This window comes from Nyctereutes procyonoides, unplaced genomic scaffold (genome assembly GCF_905146905.1).
Source record: "Nyctereutes procyonoides isolate TBG_1078 unplaced genomic scaffold, NYPRO_anot_genome, whole genome shotgun sequence".
In the NCBI taxonomy this organism is placed as follows: domain Eukaryota; kingdom Metazoa; phylum Chordata; class Mammalia; order Carnivora; family Canidae; genus Nyctereutes; species Nyctereutes procyonoides.
Genome location: NW_026575030.1, coordinates 3,237,224 through 3,255,262, shown reverse-complemented (window position 1 = coordinate 3,255,262; position 18,039 = coordinate 3,237,224). Strand labels below are relative to the sequence as shown.

Here is an 18,039-nt window from a genome sequence, read left to right as displayed (position 1 = left end):
GGGGAGAGATAAAGCTTTCAAGGCTTTAGAGCAGAGTGGCAAAAGCTCTAAACCCAGGTAGGGGAAAGAGCTTTGACCTGGAAGTGAGGAGATTTAAGTCCTGGTCCTCTCTTTGCTACTGTTGAGCAAGATAACCCTGCTAAAGTCATGGAATTGTTCTGGGCTTTGTTTGTGAGTTTAGGATTAGAAGGTGTCTGATATTCAGTGGTTCTAGTCAACCTTCCCCTGGATCTCTGAGCTTGGGGAGCTATGTAGGTGGCAGTGAGGATGTAATGGAGATGGTGATGATGGTGGAAATGGTGGCAGAGAAGGGTGAAGGTGTGGAGGTGATGGTAATGATGATAGAAGAGATGGTGGTGGCAGATGGGGTGGTGGGGTGGAGGGGCTGATGAGGGTACTAATGGTCATAACTATGAAGAGCCCTTGGCTGGCAGCAGGCACTGTATTGAGCACTTTATTTCCATGTTTCATCATCTCAGCAGCTCTTGCTGGGTCCATTTTGTAGATAAGAAGCTCGACAGAATAAAGCTGAGCATCCCTTAGTGGGTGGAGTTACCAAAACATTTGTGATGGGCACAGAGCAGGGAGGGGCATAATCTGGCCTCCCTTGTTTTCTCACCACATCCTCTGCCTCTAAGGCCAAGTTGTGCCCAGATGGAAATTGAAGGTTATAATTGCAGGATTGCATTTTTCCTGGGGACATAGAAATAGTCTTCCACCACCTTTCCCAAATGCTCTTCTAGGTGCTTTCTCTTCATCTCTGAGTTACCACTTTGGCTGCTGACCTCAAACCTTAAGCTTTGAGTTTTGGCCTGCAGCCTCTCTAACAAAGACTGTGGCATCTTCATGGAGGCCATGATTTATCACATGATTTGGGGACAAATGAACATCCTCCAACTTGTCTCTCTGGTGAATGTGGCTCTTCTATATCCTGTCTTACCTGCTGACCCTCACTGTACTCTGCTTATATCCATCAGGCCATCTTGGAGAGAAACCGGATAACATATTTTTAGTGCAGATAAGCTAAAGATTGGCGAGTAGCAAAGAGCTTGGGACACTAAAACTGCAGACCTCTGAAGGCACTTGTCAGAATCAAGACTTCTCAGTCCCTGTCTAGACCTCTTTCTTGGGCTCAGGGGTTCTTGTCTTGCTTGAATGAAAAGGTGATTCTTTCTTGCAATTCCCACTGTCTCCTTCCCTTCTCCTCAGGATGGGGGGTGAAAATCATGCAGCCTCTAGGCTCCATGTCAGAAGGGTTAGTGTGGACCCTCTGGACAGGGCAGCTAGCTTCATATTGATTCTATATACATTAGATGAATTCAAATGCATTTAATATACATTAGATGAATTAGATGATTCTATATACATTAGATGAATTCAATACATTAGATGAATTAGATGAATTCAAGTTTTAAATGCCCTCTTGCTCAGCCCTTACCTGGAACCACCAGCACTCTCCCTACCTCCCACAAATCTTTACAGTGGGGAGGGTTTTCTGTTCTGTGCCAAGGATACAGTGGTGAATATAAAACATCTTGCTTCCATGGAGTTTGTGGTCTAGTTGATGCTGCAGTGTTATGATGACAGGGACAGGAGTAAAAGGTGGCGGTAAACTTGTAGCAGAAAACTTGATTTAGCTTTGTGAAGCTAGGAAGGCTTCCTGGAGGCATTGACAGCAGACACTTGTAGATTAAGAGCTGGACAATGCATGGGAAGTCAGGGGGAGGAGGAGAGAGGAAGGGACAGAAGAGAAGGAAGAGCAGAGGAAGAGAAAGATGTGGTCTGGATCTAAGCATGTGCAGGGTCTTGGAGTCTGGGGAGGACAGGGGGCCTGCTCACCCCACCTGGGCCTAGCCTGCCTCAGTCATACTCAGCACCAGTTTCCCCAGAGACTCTATCTTGTAGCACTGAGGAGGTGCAAGGAGTGATCTTGGAAAGAGAGAGGCAGGACCAGGTGATCTGCAGGCACATTTGCTTGTCTACACGCTCCCAGAATGCCCATGTTGCCTCTGCTGAGCACTTGGCTGAGTACGGCATTACCTAAGGTTTGTGTGGTTTCACTGGGTTCTGAGAGGAGCTTATGGCCAGTGCAGACACCACCAGACTGGGAGGCCCTGTGTTTGGACTTGTGGGCTGTGTAAATTTTGGGGTCCTCATCCTAAATCTCTGGGGATTCTCCTGGTTTACCAGTAGACTCAGATCTCTGTTTTTCTTTCAGTGCTAGTGTTTAAAGCTTTGATTCTCTACCAGTTGCAGGAAACTAAATTCCATTAAAAACTGCAGGCTTTCAGCCATAAAAACTGATGAGTGTTTGAGTGTTTGTAAATGGCATGGCTGGCTGGGGGGCTGGGATGAGTTGATCCACCGGAGGGGGGCCTGGCCATCCCACAGTCTGCAGCTTCCCCTGGCAGACTTAGAGAGCATCATGGCCCTCATTATCACCACCCACTCCGCTGGGTGTTCCCAGGGAAGAAGCATTTCTTGCTGAGGAACAGCTTTGGGCTTTTATAGCCACACCACACACGGGGACCTAACTATCAGTGGATTCCGAATAGACTATTTGCATAGAAAGCCACACAGCTGCATACAGTTGAGATCACAAAGAAAAATATTTATTCAGTGGATTCCAGTTGATCATTTAGCATGCATTCATAAAGGAACAGAGACACTAAACCATAATGCAGACCCTATATGCTGCTCACTTTGAGTACATGTGGCTGTCCTACAGCTCCCAGACAGGAGGGCTTGTTTTAGAATTATATATTTGCAATTGTAGCGATTTATAGCTTGTGTTCTTGTCCTGGAGCTTGTAGAGCAGAATGAGATGGATGTAATGCCTAGCAAATTGCAGGCCATTTTGGAATCTGGGTCTCTGGCCTCAACATGGTGGATGGAGCCACACTGGGGACAGAGACCTTTCCTAGGCTCCCTCAAATAGCTGGGGCAAAGATAGGACATCCAACTATCTGTCTCCATGGACAGAAGCGGCCATGTGTGGCCTTTACATCATTTTAAAGTTGTGGCCTGTGCCCTGCTCTGAAAACAAACTCCAACTGCTCTTCTGTCTTCCCCTAACACATTTCTCAACAGAAAAGAGGGAAAGAAGGCAGATGGGTTCAAACAAAATTCACTAAGCCCACGGGCCACTGGGAAAGTGACCGCAAGGTATCCAGGCATGCCCTGGCAGGGTCAGAGAACACGGGAGGTAGAGCAGGATCTCAGAGGGTGTATGTCCAGTGCTCAGCCAACACCCAGGCCCCTCACATCCTGTCTGCATTCCTTCCAAAACCTTTCAGCTTTCCTTTGGATAACGTAGCAGTGTGTGGCAACCACCCTTCCAGGAAGCCACCTGTTAGCTGTTAGGAACTTGCCTGCTGCTGCTGTAGTCACTTTCTCAAAGGCATCAAGGAAAGCCATGGAGAGGGAAAGGAGGAGTGTGTGGGCAGCATATGCAAGGGCTCTATAGGGCCTGTTTATGGTGACCTTGGCAAGAGATGGAGGGGAGAAGAGAGAAGGCAAAGGCAATACTCAGGAATGAGGGAGGGGTTCTCAGTTCCTGTCAACTCAGTCTGCAGACACTCGGGAAAATGGGAAGCTTCAAATGTGACCAACGTGGCAGTGATAGGGCCACAAATACCCAGTGATCCAGGCTCTCCTCAACATGTGCTTGTCTTAGACTAGTTCTCAAATTTGAGTAAGCATCAGAGGTTTCGATGCTGCTGTTCCAGGAACCCTGCTTTGAGAACCACTGTCTCAGTGATCAGAGACTAAACCAAGGTTGGCTTGTTGGATGTGGTAAAGTCAGAGAGATCAGTGTCTCAACTGGCTGGCAGAGGCAGATTGGCAAACACAAAGGTATAAATCGAGAAAGTGCTAAAACCTTTTATTGGATGTATTTGTCTTTTCCTGGCTTTTCATTCAACTAACCATATGCTTTCCACTGACAATTGCTATTTAAATGTCACTTGACAAGCAGCTGTTCTTTATCCTACTATATGCTGGTTAATTTATTGTCCACAAAACCTGATGGAGTGTTCTCTAATGGGCCTCATTTCCCACTGTCTCCACCCACCTCTTCATTCTGGTTCTGGCCCCAGCTGTACTGAGGCTGGCAGTGGTTTCCTCAATCCCCTGCTCGTGCTCTGTCTTTGCCTGGGTGGCCTTTTCCAGGCAACTCTCACTACTCTTTAATTTTCTGAGTGTTCATGGCCCTTTGCAAACTACCCGGCTGTAGCTGCCTCATCCTCCTCAGCTTTTTATTGTTAGTGCCTAGGACAGGGTGTGTCAATGGCTTCAGCCAATCAGGGAGGTGGTTGTTGAGTGAGTCAAGTCCAGAGGACTGAAATTGAGGGCGAGAGGCGCGGAAGGGGAGATATCTAATGCCTCCTCACTGTGGTCAGGTTAGAGAGACCTTGACTCTGCTGGCAGAAAGAGGATAGAAAAGCTATTTTAAGCACAGAAAACCGAAATGATTCTCCATAACCCCCTCTGTGCTCCCGGGGCTTCAATGATTCAGTACAATGGGACTCCCAAGGCCAGGTGGAAAAGCAAATCTTTGGGATTCCTTTAAATTACAAATTACCTCTGCTGGGGAAAGTTGGAATATTCAAATCTTTTTGGCTTAATAAGAGACTAAGTGTTCTTTTCTAGCAAGTACCTAAGAAAGATGAACAGACTGATGGATAGATGGGTCCTTGCTGGCTTGGTCACCAGGTCATGACCTGGACTCCTATCTTGCTTTCCAAACATTGCTTCAGCTCCCCTTGGCTACATCTCACCTTTCTTTGGAGGGAAAGTATGTGGCTCTGGGCTTTGTCATTGTGCCTGTGTTTGGGGAGCCCGGTTCTAAAACTGAATCCAGAGAATGACTTCAGCTGGGATTTGAGACTGACCTGCCTCACACTGCATTCCATGCTGTGGATAGACCAATTTGAGCCTAAAACTGGGGCAAAGAAAACTCCATTGGACTGGAATGATAGGCTTGTTTGCCAATTCAGGGTGGAATTCCATATTCAGAGCAGTAAGGCAAGATCTCCCTGCCCTTGGAGATCTTGGGGGAATGACTTAGCCTCAGTTTCAGCATTTGGAAGACAAAAGGGTTCTATGCCTGGTCTCCAATCTGCTGTCCCAATCTCGGAGGATGCTAAGATGAATTCTGGGGAGCACACGAAGAGCTACCTTCACTTGAAAGGCTAGAGGGGAGAAGAGAGAGCCCAGAGTTAGATGAACAAATATGGCCATGTCTCAGGTGGCATAGCTTCACCTCTTCCACAGATTACACCAGGCAGGCTGATTCAAATGCTGTTGAAATGTCAGGCTTTAGGATGAGATGTTGTTGGACATCGGTATTAGTTGTTTTTTAAACAACATTACACTGCCAAGAATAAATCTGTGTCCTCGTCTAATGGTGCCTGTCATTTTAGTGTAGTGATCAAGGAGGAAAAATGGAAGTACTTTATGTGGAAGAACAGATAAGCTATGAAGGTGTTTCTTAACCCAGAGTGCAAGGCTGTCTGGAATATAATACAGCTCTATCAATAATGCAGTTAAAATAGTTTACCTTCTTAACACTACTGGGTTCAGTTCCCTGATCTTCATTCAAGTTCACCGTAAAGTTATTTAACTGTGGGCTACACATTATACCATACAGACCAAAGCATTATAGATTTTTCCAAATGTAAGTCCAAGCTGATTGCAGTGAAACATAAATTTTCAAGTCTTTAATATACTCTATTAAGGCACGAATAAGATTTTAAAGCTTTGTCTCACCTAGAGTAGCTAGGACTTGAGCTGAACTAGTTGCAAACAGCTCAATAAAAAGTTTACCATGGGACATGGTAGTTACTCTCAATGTCATCTAAAATAATGCACTTCCACCCCCACCCCCCAAATGTGAAAGTCAGCAATCACCTGTCATCGTAAAATGACAAATTTCAAAAGGAGGCTGGTTCGGTTACCAGAGGCTTCCCATCAGAGGCTGACCACGGATGCACACTTCACATGTGCCAGGGGTGGGTGCCGGTAGGCCTAATGCTCCATTTTCCTAGAACAAAATTATCTTTCAAAGTGCAGGAGGAAAGACACCAGCCATTTTTCCCAAACTCTAGTTGCTATGGGAGAAGTATATTCCAACAACCCTGCAGGGTATTTAGTACAATCTGTTATTCCAAAAGGACTAGGCAGGATTTAGAAAGAGAAGTGCAAAATTTCATTTTGTGCTCTGAGAACGATTTAGACTATAGATAAGTGGCAGTCCCCTCATACAGAGGCTTTTGATGAAAAGACTGGCTAAACCCACTCTACCCTAGGCTAAGAATTCCTACTCAGATATGGGATCGGGATCGAGTCGGCTGCATCAGAATCTTAGGAAGAACAACACAGGTGGGATGAGGGAGCCCTTGGTTTGACAGGGATCATACACTGAGTATATGGCTGGGAAGGGGGGACATTAAGGAGTCGTCTTGTGGGGACAGGTGCTTTAACTTGTACTATCGATGCAGCCATGTGTGGCTGGTCCTAGTTGAAATGTATTGTAAGAATAAAAACCACACTGGGTCTTCAAAGTATGGGGGGGGGGATGTTAAAGCTCTCAATTTTAGTTTGCATGTTGACATTGCACGTGAAATAATATTTGGGGGAGCTGCACATAAGGTGTCAAGCTGAATGTTCTTGTTTTTCTGCTTTTTGAATGTGACTATTCAAAATATTAAGTTTAAACCCACCTAGGTAGCTTATACTTCTAGCGGTCAGGGCTGCTTTATATCCATTTCCTGTCTTTTCAAATAGAAGAACATGAGAAGCAATAATGGGTCTCTCAGGAAAGATAGTAAGTGTATAAAGGATGTTGGAGTCTTGGCAAGCACATGTCCCAGTTGCAGGATGTGGGCAACTGACCTGAGCCTCAACTTCCTCCTCTGTAAAATGAAGATAGTCACAGCACTGGGTCTCACCATGGTATTGTCAGAAGTGACAAATGCACAGGGAAAAAAAAGCACGGAGGGCTTAGCACAGAGCCTGACATAGGGAAAACTTGGAACTTTACATCATTCTTGGTTATATGTAAAGACTTTTCTGATGCCTAATATTTTTAAAAATGATTCTATCTTTTTGAAAGAAAGCATGAGCAGGGGGAGGGGGAGAGGGAGAGAGAAGCAGGGAGCTGACCCAGGCTCATCCCGGGTTCCTGAGATCATGACCTGAGCCAGAGGCGGGTGCTTAACCGACTGAGCCACCCAGGCGCCCCTCTGATGCCCAGTTTTTCATCCCTGCGTATTTCTAACTCTGCTCTTGTTCTCCGGGTCTGTATTTGCGATCCTGCCTTGCTACCGTACACCCACAAAGCTGAGATTCCCCCTTTCCTTATCATTGGAGAATCTTGGATCCAGTCTCTATTTTCAGCAACTTGTTCAGAATAAGGCTCCCCCAGCTTACTGACCTCAGCTCACTTGGATTGCAGAAAAATTTTCTCCTGGCTAAGACTGCAAAGTCAGGCCACAACTCTTCAACTGCTCCCATCCCTTGCCTCATACCTGACATACTCGGTCTTGCTTTTTACTAAACTTATTTTGATGGGAAGGTCAGTCAAGGACAAACAGATACCAGCAAAGGGGGTGAAGGTAACAAGAAGGGTCATGCAGACAGGAGCTCAGTAGAACAGGGCCAAAGCCAGGATGGAAGCACAAGGACTTCGTAACTCGCCCCACAACCCCAGCCCTTTATCTCCCTGCCTTTTCCCCCATGGGCTTGAAAAGCTGTGCTAGGTTCAACCCGAGTCAGTACAAGTGGGTTCTTGTCACCTTGCTAGACTCTTGCCTCCTGAAGCTTCCCACAGAGCAGGTAGCACACATCTGAAACCCCGCACTCGATTTCCATATCCTGGGAACTAAGTCTTCAGATGAAGGTGGTTGTGCTCGTGTGAAAGGTAGTGGCAGAGAACGGAAGCCTCAGTGGAGACTCGTAGCTTCCCTATGCAGAAGCTTCCTAGGCTTTTCAGTTAACGAGACGAACCTTTCAGTCAGGACCATCTCTGATAAAACATGAGGAGGAATCACTTACCAGTTACTTTGAACAGCACACATGGCTGGAAGCATCCGTGCTTCTCAAAGTGGGGGGAGAAAGGCTCCCAATTTCCTATGCAAGTATTTTTTTTTTTTTTAAACACAGGAAAATGTTGATTTTTGTTTCCACTCAGCAGCTGTCACTGGAGGTGATTCAGACTATACTCTTTACTTAAGGGGACTTTTTTTTTTTTTTTTGGCCTTTTCATCAGATCGATGTTACTCTGCTCATTTTATTTTTAGATTTACTGAGTGTTCTCAGGGAAGCGACTCAAAGGAAAGAAATAAGCAAATTGGTTTGAGTTTTAAGCTTGGGCTGAGGTTTGGCAAGAAATGATCAGGGGAGGGGAGTTTCCAGGCCACCATTGCTGACAGCTGGGATTTGTGGAGGATTTGTTGAGGGAGCTGGGTCATTTATTTCAGTGCAGAGAATATACCTAAGGCTACTCAGACACCCAGGTAAGGCTTGCTCAGGTGAGTGTGTGTGGGAGGGCCGACCCTGGATGTGCAAATGTGGCTGGTTTCCTGGAGCATCTATTAATGAGGTATGTACCATGGATCAGAGGCAGAAAGAGATTATTGCCAACCACTGCTTCCCTGTGGTTTCCTAGAAAATACAAACTTTTGAAATGTGAACAAATCTTCTTACTATGATAATCAAATTTAGGAGCAGGAGGAAGCATTTCTAAAAATTCAAAACACAGCTTTTAAGATCTCAGCTCTCCACACAGGAACTTAAATTCTGGTGTCTTGGCTCAGGGTGAAGAGAGCGGACGATCTGTTGATTCCTGCATAGATTCCTGATCTTCCTCTTTTGGGACGTGGTGACTTGGTTCCTTTTTTTTTTTTTTTTCTTTTTTTTTTTTTTTGGGGTTGCTGTAGATAAATTCTTTTCTCTGTCAGAGGTCATAGAAACAGATGAGCATGTAAGTTGACATGCAAGTATGTGGGCATGCAGACATGTCCATTCATTCAGGCAACTCTTGACCTGCATATGGGTCACTAAGTGGTGGTCTTCCAGGGCCTAATCCTTTTGGAGGCTGCTGTAACTCTGTGCTGCAAAGGCATGCTACTGGCTGAACTTGAAATTTGCTATTTTCCATTATTTGAGGATAATTGTCTCCCCCACCCCCCCATGAGGGTGGACAAGATGATATAACTTAAAAAAAAAATCTGAAAATGGACAGAAGTCCTGTTGGAGATAGAAGCATTAGAATGACAGGTGTGCACACCGAACAACATTCTCAGTGCCGGGCTTTTCCTGATTTTGTGTCACTTGAAATGGAAAGCGCAACCAGTGTCCCTGGCTACGCTGCTTCCTTAGCAGGGACACCGTTTCTGCTCATCCTGAAAATAGCGCTGGGTGTTCATGTGGACGTGGTCTAAAGATACAGGTATCGTCCCACCTGACCTTCCATAGAGTCTAGGTCGATTTCCTGAAAAAAAAGGCAGAACTGGGTGGCTGGCCTGCCTAGTAAGCTTCCTGGATACCCAGCAAGGAAAACATGTTTTAAAGTAAGAGCTATCAGAAAGGGAGACAGAACACGAGAGACTCCTAACCCTGGGAAAGGAACAAGGGGTGGTGGAAGGGGAGGAGGGTTGGGGTGACTGGGTGATGGGCACTGAGGGGGGCACGTGATGGGATGAGCACTGGGAGTTATTCTATATGTTGGCAAATTGAACACCAATAAACTTAAAAAAATATATAAAAGGCAAAAAAAAGTAAGAGCTACCAACAGGTATAACTGTCTAAAGCCTTCGCCGGTCCTTAACCGGGTGCCCCCGCCCTTGACCCCAGGCCCCTCTGCCGCGCCCGCCCCGCCCCGCCCCGCCGGGCCTCATCCGCGTCCCCGCCCCCTCTCGCCCCGCAGGGCTGATCGTGGTGACCTTGGCCGTCTGCTGGCTGCCCAACCAGGTGCGGAGGATCATGGCAGCGGCGCAGCCCAAGCACGACTGGACGAGGCCCTACTTCCGCGCCTACATGCTGCTGCTCCCCGTCTCCGACACCTTCTTCTACCTGAGCTCCGTCGTCAACCCGCTGCTGTACAACGTGTCCTCGCAGCAGTTCCGCACCGCGTTCGGCCAGGTGCTGCGCTGCCGCCTGGCGCTGCCGCCCGCCCGGCACCGCGGGCACCTGCGCGGCCCCGACCCCGCGCCCTCGGGGCGCCGCCCCCTCCTCGCCGCCGCGCCCCCGCCCGGTTCCCCTGCGGCGACCCCCCAGGTGCGCTTGGCTACTTTCCAGAGCGAGCCCGAGCCCAAGCCCCACAACGGGTTGCAGGAGCAAGAGGTGTGAATGTCCAGGATGCGACAGGCCTGGAGGCCTACGTGGCACCCCCCACCCCCACCCCAGCGACGTTAGCCTGCCACGGGGGTGACAACACACTGTGCCTGGGAGGGGCAGGAGTGGAAGGCAGGGGTCTTGGAAGCAACTGGATGCCCCTCTCAGTGCCTTCTAAGGGCTGATGACCTGGACTCTGGGGGCAGAGTTGGGGGTCCAGGCTCTTGCTCACCCCTTCCTTTAAGTACACACTGAAAATTCAGACCGAATTTATTCAGGGCTTACAAAAATGTTTCACACGGAGCTCTTTCACTGGCAAAGGAACTGAAGAGGGTGATTCTACTCCCCTCCCACCCCAGAATCAAAGGACACCCAGGAGAAGCGGGGGGGAGCGAGGGCCCCAAGCACGATGCAGGAGGCGCGAGGGTCTCCTTCACCTTCAGCAGTGAGCCCAGAGGAGGGCTAACTGGAGGAGCAGGATGGTGGTGGGGAGCCCCGGCCGAAGAGCCAAGGCCGAACTGCTCCGTTTCTTGGGCCGGGGCCCGTTGCAAAGAGGGGTGTTGCAGCAGCTGATGCACACTGAGTTCAGTTTCCCAGGGGAGCAGAAGGATTGGTACCCGGCGGAGGCGATGAGGCAGGCTGCTGATGATGCACACGACTTGCGGTACATGATCCCTGCAACACAAACCCAAGGACCTGGGTTAGCTGCTGTTTCTTAAATGACAGCTCATCTTTACTCCTCCCACAGCCCAGGAAGTTACTTTGGGTGGTTTCATTGAGCGCTCACCCCTCCCCCACCAAACTATGTAAGTAAGAGGACTTCTTCATCCTACAACTCCCTTCCTTGTTGTTCCAAAAAGCTATTTCAGCTATCAGTATCCGCAAAGAGCTATTAAAATCAAAGTGCACTTAAAATTCACACAGAACTTTTTATTTACTTTTTCTTTAAATTGCTGCTGTGGCTGTCTCATGCCAGGGAGAGTGATACTATACTTTATGATGGCTCTCACCTATGTGTTTGTTAAACCCTAAAGTTATCTGAAGAACTAATACATAGAAGAACATGATCCCTATTGAAGGAGTCCTGATTTTTCTGAGGTTTCAAGGTCCACCACATTTTAGGGAGGGGGTGACCTAGTGTTGACAGTGTACCCAGGAGAGCCTTTTTCCAGGAAACAAGCTTTGCCCTCAGAATATATGGCCATCTGCCTATTTAGCATCATAGCCACCCTTTAATAACCTAGGAGCACATATGACATGTCCGAATTACAGCACTGTCATCGAATAATCAGCTCTTAAAGCTGGAACTTTCCTAAAATAATAGCTAACTTCATTTTCATGCTTTCCTGTATGCCAGGCACTTTACAGAGGGCTATAGAATACAAGTTCATTTACCACCTGCAGTGACCCTACAGGGGAGGTCCCCATTTCAGAGATGGGGCACAGTAAGGGCAAGAGAAGTTGAGGAATTTGCCTGAGGGCACACTACTGGCCTAGAGAGGAGCTGGGATTTGAACGTAGCATTCTGGCTCAATTCTGTCAAGACCTTATGACAGTATATGTGCCAAAGCAGCCAGTCATAAACTACAAAAACGTGGGGTTTTTTGAGAAGGGGGAGATAAACAATATGTCTACAATAGCCAGACCTGGAAGTAAATGGCTTTAGCTTGTGTGCTGCCCTGCACAGCTGAGAGCTCAAACGTATTCCGCTAGTAGCCAGGGCTCCTTGCTTTCTGACTCCCTGCAGAGATGTTTTGTAGGCATTGCTTTGGCTCGCACCCCCTCCTCATCAATTGTGGTTTTTAGTTATGGAGAAATTGAGCAACCTAAAACTTCCAAGTGGAAGGTAAAGAAATAGTTTAAAACATACAATTTTAAGTCATTTTTGTGCTATAGCTGCACATTTGAAAGGATGAAGTTCCTAGTGTTTTAACACTGTAGACAGTAGCTGCTCTGGTAAGATGTATTGGGAAAGATAAAGTCCTTGGAGAAAGAATGTGTGCATATATATGTATGTAAGAGGCACTGATTTGTTAAAAAAAAAAAAAACCTGCTGCTGGGCATTGCCCATTAATAGTTTCCTGTATTCTCTACATTTTCTATCCATTGCCATTTAAGGAAATTTTACTGCCATTTGCTAGTTCAACTTCAATAAACTTTATTAAGTGAATTTTTACAGTGAAAAATTAAGTATTTTTTATTTTAAGAAAAACTCAATGAGAGAAGATAAAAATGTCTCTTAACTAGTTCCACCTCAGAGGTTAGCACTCTTCAGTGTCTGGATGGCCTCCTTCCAGTCCTGTTTCTATACATTTACATATGTCTCCATGGAAAAATTGTGTGTGTACACAGCTTTGTTAATGGTATCACGTCCTATATGCGGTTTTACAGTTTGCATTTTTAAGCCTAACTCTGTAGGGCTAAGGGATGATGATGAGATAGGTTAGATAAGTAATACACAAAAGGAGCCCTGATTTTTGTGACTGCTGCCCACAAGACATTGGTGGCAGCACCTATTCTGGTGGCCAGTGGAACTTATGCTCCCACAGGACTATATATATGTCCATTCTTTAAAGTTGGTGCCTCCAGGTCTAACTTCCAGTTAGCCTGGATCAAAGCACTGAGAGCCTCCCCTTGGGGACACTGACCTGTCTTGGCACATCCTCAACTTCTGGAAACTATTAAAATGAAAATAGGCTGCTTGAGAAACACAAAGAGGAATGATGTAAAGAAAACAGAGGAGAAAGACTGACATAAAGCTTCAGAAAGAACCTTACAGAAACATGTAATTTACCTCACAGAGTTAAAAGTAATGGTCCTAAAGATGCTCACCAAACTTGGAGAAGAATGGATAAACATGGTGGGAACTTCAACAAAGAGACAGAAAATATAAGTATCAGGTAAAAGTCACAGAGCTGAAGAATACAGTAACTAAACAGAAAATAATACCAGAAGAGCTCAACAGCAGGGCAGAGAAAACTTACTCCATCAGAGCAGCAAGAAGAAAAGTATAGGTAGATGAAGGGACCTGAGAGACCACATCAAGTAGCTAACAGTCTTTTTTAAGAGACCCCGGAGGACAAGATGAGGACAAAAATATAGGCTGAACATTTCCTGAACCTGGGGAAGGAAAGAACCATCCAGGAAGCCCATAGAGTTCCAAATAAAGTGATCCCAAAGAGACACACACCAAGACACATAATTAAAATGTCAGTGTTAAATGCAGGAAGAGACTCAAAACCAGCAAGAGAAAAACAACTTGTTACGTACAAGGAAACCCCCATTACACTATCAGCAGACTCTTCAGAAACTTTGCAGGCCTGAAGAGGCATGATACAGTTCAAGTGCTAAAAAGGGGGAAAAATTTCCAACCAAGAACACATGGCAAAATTATCCCTTAGAAATGAGGGAGAGTTTCCTAGGCAAGCAAAAGCCAAATGAGTTAATCATCACAAAACTTGCCTTATAAGAAATGTTAAAGGGTCTTCTTTAGGCTGAAAAGAAAGGGAGTGAAATAGTGGCAAAACAGGGATGCCTGGGTGGTTCAGTGGTTGAGCGTCTACCCTTAACTCAGAGTGTGATCCTGGGATCAAGTCTCGCATTGGGCTCCCTCCAAGGAAACTGCTTCTCCCTCTTCCTATGTCTGTCTCTCTCATGAATAAATAAATTTTTTTTAAGAAATAGTGGCAAAACATAAAAAAGCTATATATCTCACTGATAAAGACAACAATATAGCAAAGGTAGTGGATTAATTATAATGCTAGTGTGAAGGTTAAGGGTTACGCAAGAGGTAAAATGTAACATGTAAAACATAAAATGGAGGGGTGGGGAGTACAAATGTAGAGCTTATGAATGCCTTCAAGCTTATCAACTTACAAAAGACTGCTGTAGATATAAGTTGTTATATGTGAGCCTTAAGATAACATAGCAAAAACCACAAGTAGATACACAAGAGAAAGGAATCTAAGCATACACTAACCAAAGTCATCAGATGACAAAGGAAGAGAGCCAAAGAAGGAACAGAGAAACTACTAAACAGCCAGAAAACAACAAAATAGCAGTAAGTATATATCTCTAAATAATTTAAATATAAATGCAAAATTCCCCAATCAAAAGATATTGTTGTTGAATCCAGCCACTCTACAAAACAAGACCCATCCATCTATACACTGCCTATAAGAAACTAATTACAGATATTCCCTGTAAGTGGAAACCAGAAGAAAGCTGAGAGAGCTATACTAGGACAAAATAGGCTTTAAAACAAAGACTGTAGGGCATTACATAAAGGGGTCTATCCAGCAAAAGGAGAAAACATTTGTAAATATTTATGCACCAGCACAGAAGCACCTAAATAAAACAGCAGTGCAATCCTACTCTGGGACTTTAGTATCACATTTACATTAATAGAACATACACACAGATAATCAACATGGGGGGATTCCCTGGGTGGCTCTGTGGTTTGGCGCCTGCTTTCCGGCCCAGGGCATGGTCCTGGAGTCCCAGGATTGAGTCCTGCATTAGGCTCCCTGTGTGGAGCCTGCTTCTCCCTCTGCCTGTGTCTCTGCTTCTCTCTCTCTTTCTGTGTGTCTCCAATGAATAAACAAAACCTTAAAAAAAAAGTCAACAAGGAAACCTAGTCTTAACACTCAAAGAGATGGAATGTTCTCTATATGTTAAGTCCATCAAACTGCAACAGGACAGATGGAGAAGATGGTACAGTAGGAGGATCCTGAGCGCCCCTCATTCCACAGCCATTCCAAGGCAATAACTATATCTATGCAAATAACTGAAAATTGGCAGACCAGATATTCCACAACTCCTCAAAGAGAAAAGGCTACAGGGATAAGGGTGAGAGAGAGAGATGCAGTTGAGAAGCAAACCCCTGGAGCACATACTCACAAGTGGAAGAGAAATCACAAGCACAGAGGAGTGAGGGGATTAGACCCCACATTGGGTAACCCAAGCCCTAAGGACTTGCACTAAGAAGATGTCTGGCTTTGAAAATCAACAAGGATAAATTCTGGGAGAGCCAGAGGGCAGCAGCAGAGAAAATCCTCACCCTTAAAGAGACAGCATGCTAAATAAATTGGCCTGAGACCCAGCATAGAAATAGTAATTTGCAAAGCACCTGGGGTATACATAAAGGAGATTTATTTACTAATCTTAAAACTTGTGCTGGAGGGGCAGGGATCTTTAAGAGAGTTCTCTAGGAACAAATACTGGTGGCCACCATTTTTCTTGTCCTCCCCCAGCCTAGACAGCCATCACTTGCTGGAGCCAGTTATAACATTCTCCATCTAATTTGCTAGTATCAAAATGACTCCTGCTCTGAAAAGGGGAAGAGATAAGCCTACATAGTGTGTCTGGAGTTCTTGCATCCAGGAGTCTTAGCTAGATGCATAGGAAGCAAGCCCTGGCATTTGGTATAGGCGAGACAGAGGCTGATTGCAGACAGCTAGGCTGACTGCTGGCCCCCATCTGCCAGGAAGCTCACAGTGGCTGTAGCTGGGTTTCTCAACAGCACATGAGGCAAACCCTTGCCCCGTGAGCAACACAGCAGCTCAAGTGGCTTACTGTAGCCAGCTGGACTGAGGCCAACTCCATCCCCACCATACCCAGAGAAAATGTGACTCAGCCACAACAGGAAGGCCTGCTGTTGTACAAGGTAGGATTACACTTGGCCTGGACCTCTTCTACACAAGACTACTGCTTTCAAGACCAAGGGATGCAGTTGACCTACCTAATAGAAACAAACACAGAGAGCTAGAGAAGAGTCTGAAGAATATGTTGTAAATGAAAGAATAAGACAAAATAAAAATAAAAAAGTGAAACCGAGATAATATGCTTGAGAGAATGGTTAAACTCAGAAAGAACTTCAAGAAGTGGAAGATATAAAATGAGTCAGAGCCAAAGAATACAACACCTGAAATGAAAAATACACTAGAGAGAATCAACCGCAGTTCGGAGGATGCAAAAGAATGTATCAGCGAACTGGAGACAGAGTAATGCAAATCACCAAGCTAAATAGCAAGAAGAGAAAAGGAATGGAAAATGAGAATAGGTTAAGGAAACTCTGCAACATTATGAAGTATAATAAAAGTTGAGTTATAGGGATTCCAGGAGAAGAGAGAAGGGGGCAGAAAACATATTTGAAGAAATAATAGCTGAAAACTTGCCTGATCTGGGGAAGAAAACAAACATCCAGATCTAGGAGGCACAGAGGGCCCTAAGATGATGAACCAAAGGCACACCAAGATACGTAGTAATTAAAATGGGAAAAAGTGGTGACAAAAAGAGAATCTTAAAAGCAGCAAAAGAAAAGTTATATGCAAAGGAAACCCCACAAAGCTATCAGCTGATTTTTCAGCAGAAACATTGCCAGACGTAAGGGAATTTCATGATGTATTCAAAGTGCTGAAAGGAAAAAACAAACAACAAACTTAGAACAAACAATACTCTATCCAGCAAAGCTATCATTCAGAGTAAAAGGAGAAATAGTTTCCCAAACAGAAAACCAAAGTTTGGTTTTGACCACTAAACTGGCCTAGCAAAAAATTTTTAAAAGGAATCTTTTAAATGTATACAAAGGGCAATAACTAGAAGAAAATTATGAAAGGAAAAAATTAATTAAATAAAAGCAAACATACAGTAGAGGTACTAGATTAATAACTTATAAAGCCAGTATGGAGATTAAACCAAAAGAGTAAAATCAGTTATATATACAAAAATTAGTCAAAGGACACACAAGATTTAAAAATGTAAAATATAACATCATATGTGTAAAATGCCAAAGGGGAATAGAAATGTAGTGCTTTTACAATGTGTTTGAACTGAGTGAACATCAACAATATAAACTGCTGTGTATGTAGGATGTTATATATGAACCCAATGGTAACTACAAACCAAAAACCTGTAAAAGATATACTTGGCTTTATTTTTGTGTAACACTAAAGAAAACCATTAAACCATAAGAGAAGAGAACAGCAAAGAAGAAACAGAATATAACTACAAAAGCAATCAGAAAACAAAATGGCAATAAATACATACCTATAAATAATTACTTTAAATGTAAATGGACTAAATGCTATGATCGAAAGAAGGGTGATCAAATAGATTTAAAAAAAAACAAGCCCCATCCATATACTGCTTACAGGAGACTAGCTTTAGACCTAAAGACACATACAAACTGAGAGTGAAGGGATGAAAAAAGATATTCCATGCAAATGAAAGTGGGGTGGAGGAAAGCCAGAGTAGCAATATTTATATCAGACAAAATAGATCTTTTTTTTTTTTTAGATTTTACTTATTCATGAGAGACACACAGAGAGAGGCAGAGACATTGGGAGAGGGAATAGCAGTCTCTCTATTGGGAGCCTGATGCAGGACTCAATTCCAGGACCCTGGGGTCATGACCTGAGAGCCAAAGGCAGACACTAACCACCGAGCCACTCAGGTGCCCCAGACAAAATAGGTTTTAAAACTAAAGTAAGAGAAAAAGAAGGGCGTTATATAATAAAGGGTTAACTGAACAAGAAGATAAAACCATTGTAAATACGAATCCATCATAAGAGCACCTAAATACATAAAGCAAATATTACAGACATCAAGGGAGAAATTGACAGTAATATTAGAGTAGGGAATTTTAACACCCCACTCAAACTGATGGATCATCTAGACAAAATCAAGGAAATGGTGGCTTTCAAT

At 44.7% G+C, this 18,039-nt stretch overlaps 2 protein-coding genes across 2 annotated transcripts in view; one reads left to right on the top strand and one right to left on the bottom strand.

Moving 5' to 3' along the window:
* GPR39 (G protein-coupled receptor 39) overlaps positions 1 to 10,353 on the top strand; it is a 201,439-nt gene extending 191,086 nt beyond the window's left edge. The window contains exon 2 of the mRNA XM_055316290.1: positions 9,929 to 10,353. Coding sequence (XP_055172265.1) covers positions 9,929 to 10,350 — 422 coding nt within the window. The 3' untranslated portion in view covers positions 10,351 to 10,353. The remainder of the gene's footprint in view (positions 1 to 9,928) is intronic.
* Positions 10,354 to 10,368: 15 nt separating this feature from the next.
* LYPD1 (LY6/PLAUR domain containing 1) overlaps positions 10,369 to 18,039 on the bottom strand; it is a 44,334-nt gene continuing 36,663 nt past the window's right edge. Inside the window, exon 3 of the mRNA XM_055316291.1 lies at positions 10,369 to 11,010. Coding sequence (XP_055172266.1) covers positions 10,775 to 11,010 — 236 coding nt within the window. The 3' untranslated portion in view covers positions 10,369 to 10,774. The remainder of the gene's footprint in view (positions 11,011 to 18,039) is intronic.